Below are 13,444 nucleotides of genomic sequence, written 5' to 3' on the forward strand. Positions count from 1 at the left end.
AGGTGTTTTGAAAACTGCTTAAAAAATAAAAATCTCAGCAGAGGGTGTCTGTATTAGTTATGTCCCATAGTTATTAATTTAATGCTGATAGACTTTAAAAAAATAAAATTAAATATATTACTGGTGACTTGTTTTTCATTTTGGAAAAATTGCCATGAAAGTTAAGAAGAATTCATCTCAGTCCTGTTTTATGAACAATTTGGAAGCAATATATATATAAATAAATATATATTTAAACGAAAAAGCTCCATCTCAGAGCACAGGAAAGGAGGAAGGGTACCAGGCATGGACCAGACTAACCAGTACTTGAGGAGAGCGATGCCCAATTGTTCTTGAGGACTATGACCACAGCACCATGCCTGTCCTTTTCCTCCAGGAGTCCTTCTGCTGGACCCACCAAAGAGGACAAGGATGAGATGAAGCAAAGCTATGGGGCAGAGCCAGCCAACTTCAGCTACATTGGACGCACAACAGCCTCTCCTGTGTGCAGAAAAGTGTGTGCCTGTGAAGAGTGCCGCTTAACAGCGAGCAAACAACAACATGAACAAGACTCATCCCGGGTAGGGCACAACCAGCTGCTCCTAGAGGTGGAAAGGTTCCTGCCTGAGGAAATCAGCCAGCAGGCATCAAGTACAGCATGGGTTGGCTGCTGTTTGTTTAAAAGGCTTAATAGGAGCGCTTAGTATTTCTAATCGTGCATTAAAATAAACCCATAGTTTTAAAGACTTGCTGACATCTTATGGAAAACTATGATCTTGAAGACAAGCTTTCTCTCTCTCTGCAGGGCAGCTGAGATTTTCTATATTTCTTCCCATCTGTTTTTAATTCTGGGGACATCTGTGTGGAAATAAAACCTTTGCTGATTAGGATTTCAGCTGTTCGAGCTACTTGAAGTCATTACCCTCAAACCCCATCCATTACAATGAAATAAGGACACCATCAATACCCACCATCACCAACCTTGATGTCCTTCAAACACACCCCATTTTGGGGGGCACTGGGCAGTTGCTCTCAGACCCCGTGCAGCACCTGCACACTGCCCCCTCACCTTCCTTGCTACTGTAAGGCAGCTGTCCCCTGGTGCCCCTTCCTCCATTCAGAGGAGCTGTAAAGCTGCAAGGACTTCACAAACAAGAAACCAATTTACCATACATACAGTAAGGGAGGAGAAACTCACTTTTCATCTCACCCTCATTACAGCTGGCAAAGAGCTACACCCACATTACAGAGGGTGGTTAAAGCAATCAGGGAATTTGTTGGTAATTTACATGAGGAATTCACTTCGGCCAGCTCTTTCTCATAAAATTACCATCTGTTAAATCCTGAGGTCAGGAGAAGCCGTTAAGGGTTGAGAGCTGTATTTGCTGACATGGGAGATGGGAGGCTCACACAGCTCTGCACTTCATGAGTAGGTCCCCATCAACATCTGCATCCTTCTCTCCTCTTTCCTGGGTGCTCCTGGGTGCCCCTGAGCTCTGACCCAGCCCCACGTAACCTGAATAGGTACCTGAAAAGGTCTCTGCCTTTGTCTCCTTCACCCCCACACCCCCATTATCTTCCTCCTTCAGAGGACGCTGGAAAGAAATCCCCTAAAACTCTCAAACAAAACTGGAGAGAGGAAGATTGAAATGCAGATGGAAGGAAGGACATTTGTGGCTAAAACAGTGGAAAACCTATCAAAAGCAGCTCATACTTTTGCGCAAGTAGAGCCCTTCCTTTGCAGACAAAGTCAGGAAGACGAAGGGGGAACTCCTAAGTAGCTGTTAGCTCTGCAAGCTAAAATTGCTTTAGGAAGTTTTATGGGTGTTGCACCAAGCATTTTTCATATTAAAAAAAAAAAGAAAAGTATTGTTTATTGACTCTGGAGCTCTTCACAACCCTTTGATTATTTAGAACCGTATGCCCTTGAAGACATAAAACTTATTATTTAATATGGATGGAAGCCCTTCTCAGGGCCACTTATGCTGAGACATGTAAATGCCATGCCATGCTCAGCCTAGTGAGCCCTGCTGAGAACCAGGGCATGTCAGCTCAGGTAATAGACTTCCATTGTACTAGGCAACGTACAAATTGCTTTGTTCTGAGTAGCTCTGGTGTCTGTGCATGGCACTCACTGGGGCATTACACTCACACACCTCTCTTTAATACACTATCACAATTACATACTCCAAAAATTACAGACCAAGAACATGATATGATAAACTAAGTAACTGACCAAATACCACACGAGCGTTTATTTGTGCCCCAGAGCAAGACTGAATCAAGTTGTTATAGTAAGAAAATGTTCTTGCATGCTTTTGCAATGCAATCTTTGCTCACCTTTCAACAGGATCTCTCAGCATGATGATAAGTTTGGCATTCGGTTGGAAGGCATGGATAAAATCCTGGATTAAGAAAGGAGGTTCTCCTTCAGTACTGTTGTCATAAAAGAAAATCCATGCATTGTTGTCCCACATCGTTGAGGCACTGGCCTCCCCTGGAAGTGAAAAACATCGCTGCTAGTAACTCATTTCATTCTTTGTATCAGTGTGGAAATACAGTAGCTGGTGTAGACCATTTAAAAGCTGACTTCAACACACCTTGTGGGTTCTTCCAGATGGATCTGGCTGATGCACCCCAGAGCTAGAGCAGTCACGCTGCCTCAACCTTTATGAAGCTGGTGATGGCTATGGCAGGTTTTATGCAATTAGACATGAACTATTAATGTCCCCACTGCCTTTTTTTCTTTTTAATATATAACTGCAATTATTATAGAACAAGTGAAATGTAAGTATTTACTAAAGATTAACATTTCATTAAATGTCAAATTCTTACATACTTAGATTCTGAAGAGGCATACTCTTAAGGCAATGCTACAGGGAGAAACACAATAGGTAACACCTCCACCAGAACAAGGTATATGATGCTTCAGCTGCTAAATATATGATCTGATATGATGTTTTGAATTGCTCGGTCTTCCCTGTCTTTTTAACTAATAGTGGCATTTATGTGGCACACTGCTGCTTAATAAAGCATATGTGATATAGAAGCCTTTTGGAAACTTCTACTCTTTGACAGCCTAATGAGAGCTAACTCTTGTTAATGAGTTTTTTTGAATCAAAAGGAATGAGATGAAAAAAATAATAACACTATTGCAGGCTTGTAGACCTGCACATGATTTTCTGTTTTTGTTTTCTCTCTTGGGAAAGACCAATAAAGATTTTAAAAGATTGCCAAAACACAACATGAAATAGTTATTTGCTCCAAACTCTAGCTTAATATAATGTGATTCATTAATAAAGTCTGGGAGTTATTAGAAAACACATTAATCTTCTGTCATGTTCATTTTGCCTCATTTCAAAAGGAGGGGATCAGGTCCATTGGTTAAAGCTGGGTGTCCACAACAGCTCTGTTTTTTCATTCTAAATTAATCAGCCAAGGCATCGCCTAATCATCGGTAGGCTTTGACTTGTCAATTAAAACTCACTTAGCCTGGCTCCCGTGATGGCTGAAGCAGAAGCACAAAAGACTAAATATGGGACAAGCGCTGAGATAGCTGGGCCACAGAAGCTATTCCAGTGCTAGCAGAAGAGGGCACATTTTCCCATATTTCTTACTGCAGTGTAAGCTCTTCAACTCCATACTCTTTTATACACAGCCTCTTCCTCTCTCAATACGGTTCTTCTGATTTTCCTTCACACACCTGTGCTCCACAGACTTCTGATTTTATTTCATGCTCTGTATTGGACGGAGCATTTCCCTAATTAGCTCACATAGGGTGACTAAACCTGAACATAAGAACATCTGCATACACACGTGCTATTTGAACTAAACAAAGTCAATGCATTTAGACATAAATGGGCAGATTCTCTTAATACCGCAGATCAAAATACTCCATAGAAATCACTTCAGCTGGATCAGCTGCCACCACCAAAATCTGCAGGCAGCGCAGGAGCAAGGGAAGACCAATGTCGCACCATCTAATGCAGATAAATGCTCTAATAGTCCAGCTTAGGTTGGGTTCCAGAATGCAAGTCTCAAAACAAGATGGCCATCAAGAATTAAAAAGAAAAAAGAAAAAAGAATCATTCTGGTCCCTGCTAATTATAATTTTAATTTCCTGAAGCAGCCCAAAAAACTTCTGATAATTTGATAGTGCTCTTTTCTGAGTTATAATACAGATTTAATATCTGCAAAGAGAGTCAGCCATACCAAACATGAGAGAAATTAATCGCTGCTATAGTAATTCTATGAAATTACTGCAGCGCAACCAAAAATGTATTTTTTTTCTCAAGGACTTAAAGAACACATGAATTACTAAGCTGCTCAAAGAATAAATGTATAACTTCTATATTCAGTCATTAATGGATTATAATCATATTGTGCTTTCAAAAGACATTCTTGTGAATTAATGATATTAATGATCATAGATAAACAAGTCCTGCTCAAGCTCCCTCAAGCTAGTTCAGCATTGTCCACTTTAATTCTCTCTAAGCAGACATAATTTTATTTGGAAAAATGCAATTATTACCCACTAAGTATAATACCCAATGAAGTTTACGTTTTCAAAATAACATAGCATGATGAACTACTGAAATGTTTACAGGTTTAATTAGATTTTTCTTTCTAATAACCTGAAAGAGGAAAACGCAGGATTCTAAGCAAACCTGACATTCATACAGATTCATTTTATCGTAGCTAGCTTTGTTTTGTTTCACCAAGGTAATAAAAAAAAGTTAATGAGCATAATCATTCAGGACTTTTCCTGTAAACTTAATAAGAAAAGTGAACAGAACCTTAATGAAACAAGAAATGAGACTACAGGAAAAAGAAACACAAACTGAACTCTAGAAAAAGCTGTAACAGGAGGTAAGTAATCAAAGATGTACACAGCCAATTAGATTAGTGTATTTAATTAGTATAAACAATTCACCCATGAAAGGACAGGAGATACTATTGTAAGTAGGAGGAAAATCTGCAGATGTCCTTTATGGCAACATTTCTAAAGACCCAGTCTTGCAACTTTTGCTCAGCACTGAATATTTAATAAACCAAATGGTAGACTTAAAGGCTAAGGAAGTATTGAACAAATGTGACTATAGCCAAGTCTCTGGCTTAAGAAATGTAACACAATGTCACCATTCCATCAAGCCAACAATAGGTGAATTTATTTTTGGTTAAAATTAAATGAAAAAGAGGATTCTGAGGGTATTCTCTTCATGAGCAGGCAGCAAAACCCTTGTCTGCAATTTCTGTAGGATAACAACTTCAGCTTATTTCAAAAGTCTCTTTTCAACAAGGAACTACCTCTTGCCCAACTAATATTTTCATGGTGGTGTCAGGTTTCCCTGGAAGATTTGGAGGTGACAGAGTAAGATCAGCAAAAGTTTCTTCCCCTTGGCTTTCTGCTTCTAGCAGAAAGCAAAAACAGAATCTAAGAATTTCTGCTGATTTTCTTCACAGGCACTGCAATCCGTTTGCACCACGGTGGATGAGCATGGTCTACTGAATACCACGTGTCATGGAAAGCAACCCAGGCATCCTTCCGTGGAGCCTGGACCTGATCATAGGCTTCCATAATGTGCAACACAACAGCTTTTCTAAACTGGATATTTCTATTTTTAATGCTAATTGAGTAACTTAATATCAACTGGAACCATAAAATTTTCTTCAAATTCGATCCTGTACCATGCCTCTCAGTTCCACACCTGAAAAATAATGCAGTGCAAGATAGCTTCAGCTTGACTCTGTATACTCCTGCTCTTGAATTTGTGTTATCTTTGCTGTTAATGAAGCAGCTCAGGGTTTCATCCTGTTTATATCAGTCCACCATAGGCTACTGTTGTAGCCCAGCTGAAGCCAGAATGGCTACATAAGGATGATGACACAAAACATGGTGGTCTTTCTTCCTATGTGTGTCTTATGATGGAGCTTGAGAAGAGCCTCTTGTGTCACTATCATGGAAACTGTCTCCAGTCAGCTACAGGATTTCTACAGTGTCATTTTGTAAGTAGTAATACTACAATTTGTTTGCTATGCCTGGGAAGAAACATTGCAGCATTTGAACCTGAAGCTACAATCCTGTGGATACAGACAAACCCTTTGTAATGAAAACAAAATTAAAACGTTTGAAGGAGTAACCAAGTTCCCTCGCTTTCTTTTTATTTTATTATTTAATTAAATGCTGATGTTCATCAGGCATTTATTGCTTTCTCAGGCATCTTCTCAAGATAAGAACTTCTGCCCTATCCGTGCACAGCAGGGGAAACAAGCATCAGTGGCCCCATGCAGTGAACCAGTCACCCCTGAGAAAATGCCCTTTTCGTGCCTACAGTATGGATGCTACAAACACAGAGATGAAAACACATTTCAGAAGCTGTATTTGCCCTACCAATTATGATGTTATTCGTCTTGCTGTGCTCTTTTGCTGCTTCACTCTGCAGTACGCCCTGAATTTGATGTGCTGCTAAGTCAAACAGATCAAGGTAATCTTCCACTGGGTAGCGGTCATGAAATCCATCCCTCAGACGAATGATTCCTAAAGACAGTGAAAAGAGAGAAGTTTAAAATAATAATAATAATAGCAAGGCAAGATTAACTGCTGGTGTACATCAAGACAGCTTCCTTGACATTGCTGGATCTGAGCCAGCTAACATTGGCACAGAATTAGAGCCATGAAATGTAGCACTCAGATAAAAGAGTCAATAATGGAGTAACTGAGATTCAAGATATTACACGATTAAGCCATAAATTCTTAGTGATATGAATATCTTAAGTATTCTGTTTTATAGTTTCTGCATGAATAGCTTGCATTTATTTTCTTCAAAATTTAGCATTTAGAATGAATGAATATAAAAGACAAAATTCTGCTTTCATTTTCACTGGTATGAACCGGAGTAATATGGACTCCAACTAGATTTACTGTATTGAGACTAAGAACAGACTCTGATGCCAAATATGTAAATTGATGTACATTTATCAAAGTCAGAAAACAGGGAAATTATTCATGTCTTTATCTTTCAGAAGTAAGAAAGCAAGGCTCCACGATAGTAACTTTTTTCCCTATCCCTCCATGTGCTGTAGGGTGCATTCAATATCATCAGCCTTCTCCCTGCATTTCTCATCATTGTGAGCCACATTTCTCAGCCAGACAGAGGTCAAGGAAAACAACCAAGGGGGAACAAAACTAAGGGCATAGAGCAGGACTCCTTGGCTCTCATTTTCTGTTCCTGCAAGGCAGGTAATTATCATTTATGTGAGAGAAAAGCTCAACAAGAGGGTCCTTTTGCTTATTTCCTCTGATTTTCCCCTTTAGGAAAGTTAGATTTAATGAAGTTGGAGAAAAGCTCAGCAGTGTATTTTGTTTTGTTTTTAAAGGAGGAAAAAAAAAAGGCTCAAAAATGCATGGTGCTACAGGCTGCCTTGATTTGTTGCCACCCCACTCATGGGAGCAGCAGCTGTGGCTAAGAGCCAGGAAAGAGAGACAGTCAAGCTGGGACAAAGTCCTGTAGAGCATCAACCATCCCATCGGAACGGGAAAGTGGTGATTTGTGAAAAGGGACCTTCCCAGGAGGGTTGTTTAGCTTCAGCTGAAACTAGTCTGTCTTATAAAAATCCCTGAATCAGGGAATGCCATAGAACAAAGAGACTTTCTTCTCCAGATAAGTGTTACAAACTAAACAAGATAATAACCAGCAGCATAGAAGTCATATCCACAAGCTGGCTTTTAAAGAGGGCTGTCTCTATTTCATTCGTTAGCCTACTTGTTCTTTTTTTTTTTTTCTCCTTTTTATTTTTCATTTTGCTGAATAGCAACCATTATCTAAAGTACTTCGGGGGCAGAAAAAATTAAAATTTAGTTTTTCTCTATGGCAGACTGCCTGAGATGGCCAGAAGGTCATCTCTATAGATCTTACTTCAATAAGATGCCAAGCTCTGCAACCTTTCCTCATTCTTCAGCTTTAAAAACAAACAAACAAACAAACTGATTATGGAAAGAAAGTTCCCTTTGTGGATCTGCTGCAGGTCCCCCAGTGACTGACCACAAGGTTGTGCATGTGGAAGGTTTGTGAGTGCCAGCACTGAGACTGGAATTCATCCTTGTTCTCAAATTACACTCATTCCAAACTGACTTCTGTTCAGTTGGTCCATTTCTGAGCAACTCTCTTGGCTTTAGTGAGATTGAGTGCACAGCCTCCTCCACCATGAATTGCAAACATTGCTGTTAAGACTACAGTAAGTGTAGATACTCATTTAGCATCAAGGATTTTAGCTTAGTTCATCACTTGAGAGTTTGCTTCTGCCTTTCCTGCCAGCACTCTCCTGGAAGACAATCTTCCACAGATGGTTTTGCTGATGGTCCCTGCATCCAGACACCCAGAAACAAGCAGCACGGCATTCGCACTGGAAGGTGTCCAAGTCTCAAATCCACTTTCCTCATTGATCTGACTTTCCACCTGCAGGTCATGAGGCAATTCTTATCATTCATTTTCAGTCAGCCACTGACTGTGATGAATGAACTCCTTCTCAGGGGACTTCAGGAGGCACCACAATGCTTCTTTTCTTTGACTTTGCAACTAGCCGAGCTCCTTCATTCACACTGGTACCTCCTGTACCTCCAGTACTGGAGACAATTATCTTGAAAGCAAAACTGTATTTTCATCATATTGTTTTAACTCTTAATTTATAAGAAACATTTTCTAAATGTCTACAATACATTGAAGAGGGTTAATTGTATTAGAGACAAAGGAAGCCAAGCTCACTGTTTCTGCACTAGCTTTGTGGTGCACTACATATGAAACACCACTGTGGGTTTAGTACGAGCCACTTTCTCACGAAACTTTCAAAGGAAGAAAACAAACCCCAAGAACACAGCTAAGCCATTTCTGTATAAGAAATTAAGAATCCCAGATCTGTGGCTGAGCCAAACAGCAATGATCAAACCCCCCATCTGCAGGAGCTCAAGGGTTTTTCAGGGCTTCAAGGCAAAAAGAAGGGAGATGGAAATGGTAACACCATGTGTATGGGAATGAATTGAAGGTACAACCCCAAAATAAAGCACAGAGGCAGCACTGCAGGTGTCCCAGTCCCTCAGAAATCAGCCTAATGTTAGCCATGGCAGTTCATTAGGAGAGAGAGTTTCTGATTTCAAGGAAGCTCAGGAAAAGCACCACAGGGAAGTAGTGATGTAAAGGCTTCATCAAATGATCTACCCCACAGTGCTAGGTTTTCCCTTGCTCCAAAGGCAATGGCTGCATTAGAGCACAGCAAATCACATACGGAAGGAAAGATAACGTCGTTGTAAAATAACCAGCATCTACTGGGAAACAATAATACCACTGAAAAGCCTGTGAACTTTGATATCAACATCCTAGAACTTAGCAGCTAGACCCAACCACTATTACCGTGACAAAACACAAAGCCTGGGTGAAATAAAGCAAGTACTATATACGCCTGCATTTAGAGGAAAGCACTAAGCACACAGTAAAGTCAAGAACTGAACTTGGACTTTCTGAGTCTCATCCAGTCTTTAGCCACAAGATTGACCTGCCTTCGTACCCACAGAAGAGAGAACAAGAAAGATAAAAACACTTCAGTTGGATAAAACAATGCATTCAGGCCCATGGTTTTCAGACATGCTTTGAAGAAGCAGCCACAACCTCAGCTGTTCCATTCTGCCTTCAGAGATGAAGAACCATTTCCTAAAATACTGATGTCACTCAGGAAAAGAGCATTAAGAATACATCCATGTTCCTCCGTGTGAGAGAGATGTCTCACACAGAGCATTTGACTAGAGCTGTAACACTAGTGAAGCTGCCACTATAATACACAGTTGTATTTACTGAATCACAAGGGCAGAAGACACTCATGTATCAAATAATGTCCCATCGTTTATCCATACTTCACAGAAAAATTTTGCATGGTAAAATTATTACTGCTATTCTTTAAACCTCTTATCACAACCTAACTGTTCCTTTTCTTGCTTTTACAAAACATAGTTGGTTTTATCCAGTGTCTTTATATTTTTCTAGACTTTTCCAATCCACTGCAACGAAACCAAATTTAATGTGCATCATCTTGAAAGGTTTAACACAAAACATTATTAAACAGAAGCAGGCTAGAACCTATTGAGTATCCATCACCTTCAGTTGTTTCAAGGTAAACCAATATGGACCAGATCCATATAATTCACCCCACATACATACAAGTAACACCAAAGCTTCATAGACCACCCTCCTGAATACCAGAGGGCACGTTTACTCACCAAACCGCTTTCTTGTCCACCAGTGTGGTTCTTTGATTGCTGAGAACCGAACGTCGGGATGCAGCCTGAGCCTATCGTACAAGTCTGTTGTCCCACATTTGGGCTGGCCGATGATGTAGAAGTGGGGGAGGCAGCGCAGCCGGTAGTGCTTGTCCTTGTAATGGTACAAGTGGTTCCAAAATACCTTCCTGAGGTAATCAAATATGGTTCGAAAACGCTTTGAATACAGTGCATAGGAGTTCGTTGTATAAGGATCTGTGGTTGTGTTTCCTCTGTACTCTTCATACCAACAAGGGTTCTTGCTATTTGGAAGGAATTTATTAGGAATTACTGAAAACATCTGCAACATAAAGAACAATAATTTCAGTCAAGGCAGAAAAAAAGTGGCAGTTATATTTTTCTAACTTAGCACAATGATACAACACAATAGAAACATTATCATTAACATCCCCTGCCCCCCCACCCTGTTTTAAATATATTAAAAAAAAAAAGTATTTAAACTAAGAAATTGACTTAACTTACTTCTGATGGCACTGGAAAAAACTCCAGTGCAAACAGTTGGACTGGGAGAGAAGCACGTTTAAAAATCCTTTGAATTTAAGGCCAGAAGGCAGATTAACAAAACCCCACATCCCCCACCACCCCAGGAATTAATTTTTCAAGTCAAAGTTGTAATATACAAATTAACTTCCAGTTGTTAATTCTGAAACACAAGGTTTGCAATAACCAGTTTTTCAGGAACGCACACAGGTAGTTAGAAAGTCTCCCTTCTTATTTATCACTTTAGGTGACTGGCAAATCTGACTAACTCAGAATGATTTTGGGTGAGACAAGGTTCTCAATTCAATGAGAGTGTACAGCTGCCGGAAGACTGCCTGATTTTTTGTTTCAGGTGTCAAGACCATTTATATAGCCCATCCATTTTGCCTCTGACTCTGAAGGACTTGATCTATAACATCAACTCTTCAACTGGTATAAATAAGGAGGTTCCAGGTGGTATAAATCACAATACGAACATGAGAGCATCTGCACTGTTTTTATCTTAGCAAAAGATTGACCCCAAATTCTTGAAATAAACCAGCATGCATTAATTTCAGACACACTTTAACTCTTACTTACATGTGGCTCTTGTTTCCTCAGCTCTTCTAAATCAGGGCGCTGTCTTGTTATAAACTCTATCTTTGAAGAAATAGTGTCAATAATTAATTTAATGCTTGGATAATCCTTTACATATGAAATATTAATTTTAGAAGACTGGTAATGGTCTTTCATCTCACTAAGGCTTTCATTGTCCATTAAGCTTGGATTGCTAGTAAAAGCTCCGTAATGGAAGGGAGACGGTATTAACAACAGGCCATGTTTGGCTCCAGTCAGTACATAGGATGCCATCACTAGAGTCATTATAATCAACCCAAATATTAAGCTGCATAGCTTCCCCTTCTTCAAGCAGGGAAATCCATGCCAGCTTTCACTGTGATCAGTCCTTACTTCCAAAACTGCAAGCAACTTCATCTGCTTGCTATCAGTGTACAAATGATTTTTATTTTCTCCTTTGCAAACGGGACACTTCTGGTTATTATGGCTAGGTCCACGGCATCTGAAACACTGTCTGTGCAAGTCATTTGGTAATAAATGTATGCAACAATTAATGCAATGCTTCATATTAGTACTGTTAAACTCCTGTATTAATGAGCCTAGCACAGCCACAAAAATGTTTCTGAAGCATATGAGTCATCTTCTGCAAGTCTGAAATTATTTAATTCCTTGAGTGATTCTATGAATTCTCAGTGACACAAAAGTACAGGTTCAAACCAGAACAGTTAAAAGGACTCCAGAAGTGAAATATGACATATACAGGGGAAAAAAAAATAAATCCAACTACAAAAATAGATGTATTGTAGACGCGTTTTCCAAGAAATTGGCTCAGGAGGAGGAATGTGGCAAAATAAAAATCAGCTACACAACTGGCTCAAGTTTTTCCCATTGAACAGAACGGGAAAGAAGAAAATTTGTTACTTGGCATGAAAATATACAAAAAATAAAAAGAATTCATTGTCCTCTGATTTACGTTGGAATAAGCAAATATGCATAGAAATTCCCAGATATTCTTAAAACAAGCAGGTTCCAAATCAGACTTCTGCTCCTGGAAGCTTCATTGTCCCAGAGATGTTCTCAAAGATGTGCATTGTGCAACCTAAAGAAAAAAAACGTGTGTTGACACACGCAGAAGAGCAAATGAGTAATATGTACATTCACCTTCATTCAAGGTCATAGCAAAACTGCAATCCATCACAAGTAATTTCACACTACCGTATGAAAGATGCCTTCTGTTTGCTAAGTATATTAATTGCGGCACTCATGATATTAAACCCAGGAAACGCTTGGCTTCAAGCCCGCAGTGAGTTGCCATTTCTTTTCAGTCACCCACCTGCTCACATCAGCAAACAGTTGTTGACACAGGTAACACTACTCTACCTACATCACCTGCTCACTAACCTCTATAACAGCTTTTAATCTGCTCTTTAAGTCTGAAAGCATTTTTGGACAGTAGCCAATAACACAGGTTTAAATGTTCACCCTGTATCTGTGCACAGGGACCTTAAATTAACTTTCCTGAAGTGGGGCAGGAACCCAGGTAAGAGGACAAGGTAGAGATAAGACAACAGTATGCTTTCAAGCACAAGGGGAAGACAGCCAAAAAACAAATAAAAAAGCCACAAGTAAAACATTCAGTAAATTTAAGAGATTAAATAATAGACATAAGCAAAAACTCCTATCAGGATCTTTGTTTTCTGGAACAAGTGGTTCTGTGACAAGAGCAACCACCAGCAATGCACTACAAAGGCACTAAGATGCTTTCAGCATTACCTGTCAAATACATTTTGACAAGATATCAATCAACAAAAATGGCAAGATGTGTTAGTTAAATGAAATGTACAATCAGTACTGCAATTTCAAGACAAGGCCCTGACCCAGAAAATCCTCTTAAATGATCGCACTTTAGTACAGGAGAGGTTGTGCAGTAATGACCACATGAGTGGATGCCCCCTTGCTCCAAGGACTTGAGCACTCACGGATCTCATGGAGGCCTCCGCATCCATGCAGGTTAAAGGACCCTGATGCACAGGACATGTGCTATCCTCCTCTAACCACTTCATTAGCACAGTTGCTCATAGCCAAAAAGTGACTAGAGGTGGTTAG

At 39.7% G+C, this 13,444-nt stretch overlaps 1 protein-coding gene across 5 annotated transcripts in view; it reads right to left on the reverse strand.

The window, feature by feature from the left end:
• Positions 1 to 13,444, reverse strand: part of CHST15 (carbohydrate sulfotransferase 15) — a 47,170-nt gene that overhangs the window by 6,583 nt on the left and 27,143 nt on the right. For all 5 annotated transcript variants that reach the window (XM_083844565.1, XM_083844566.1, XM_083844563.1 and 2 more), the window contains 4 exons: positions 11,363 to 12,437; positions 10,244 to 10,583; positions 6,371 to 6,517; positions 2,320 to 2,476 (listed from right to left, as the gene is read on the reverse strand). In XM_083844565.1, coding sequence (XP_083700691.1) covers positions 2,320 to 2,476; positions 6,371 to 6,517; positions 10,244 to 10,583; positions 11,363 to 11,905 — 1,187 coding nt within the window. In that variant the 5' untranslated portion in view covers positions 11,906 to 12,437. The remainder of the gene's footprint in view (positions 1 to 2,319; positions 2,477 to 6,370; positions 6,518 to 10,243; positions 10,584 to 11,362; positions 12,438 to 13,444) is intronic.

This window comes from Anser anser (genome assembly GCF_964211835.1).
Source record: "Anser anser genome assembly, chromosome: 7".
Lineage (NCBI taxonomy): Eukaryota > Metazoa > Chordata > Aves > Anseriformes > Anatidae > Anser > Anser anser.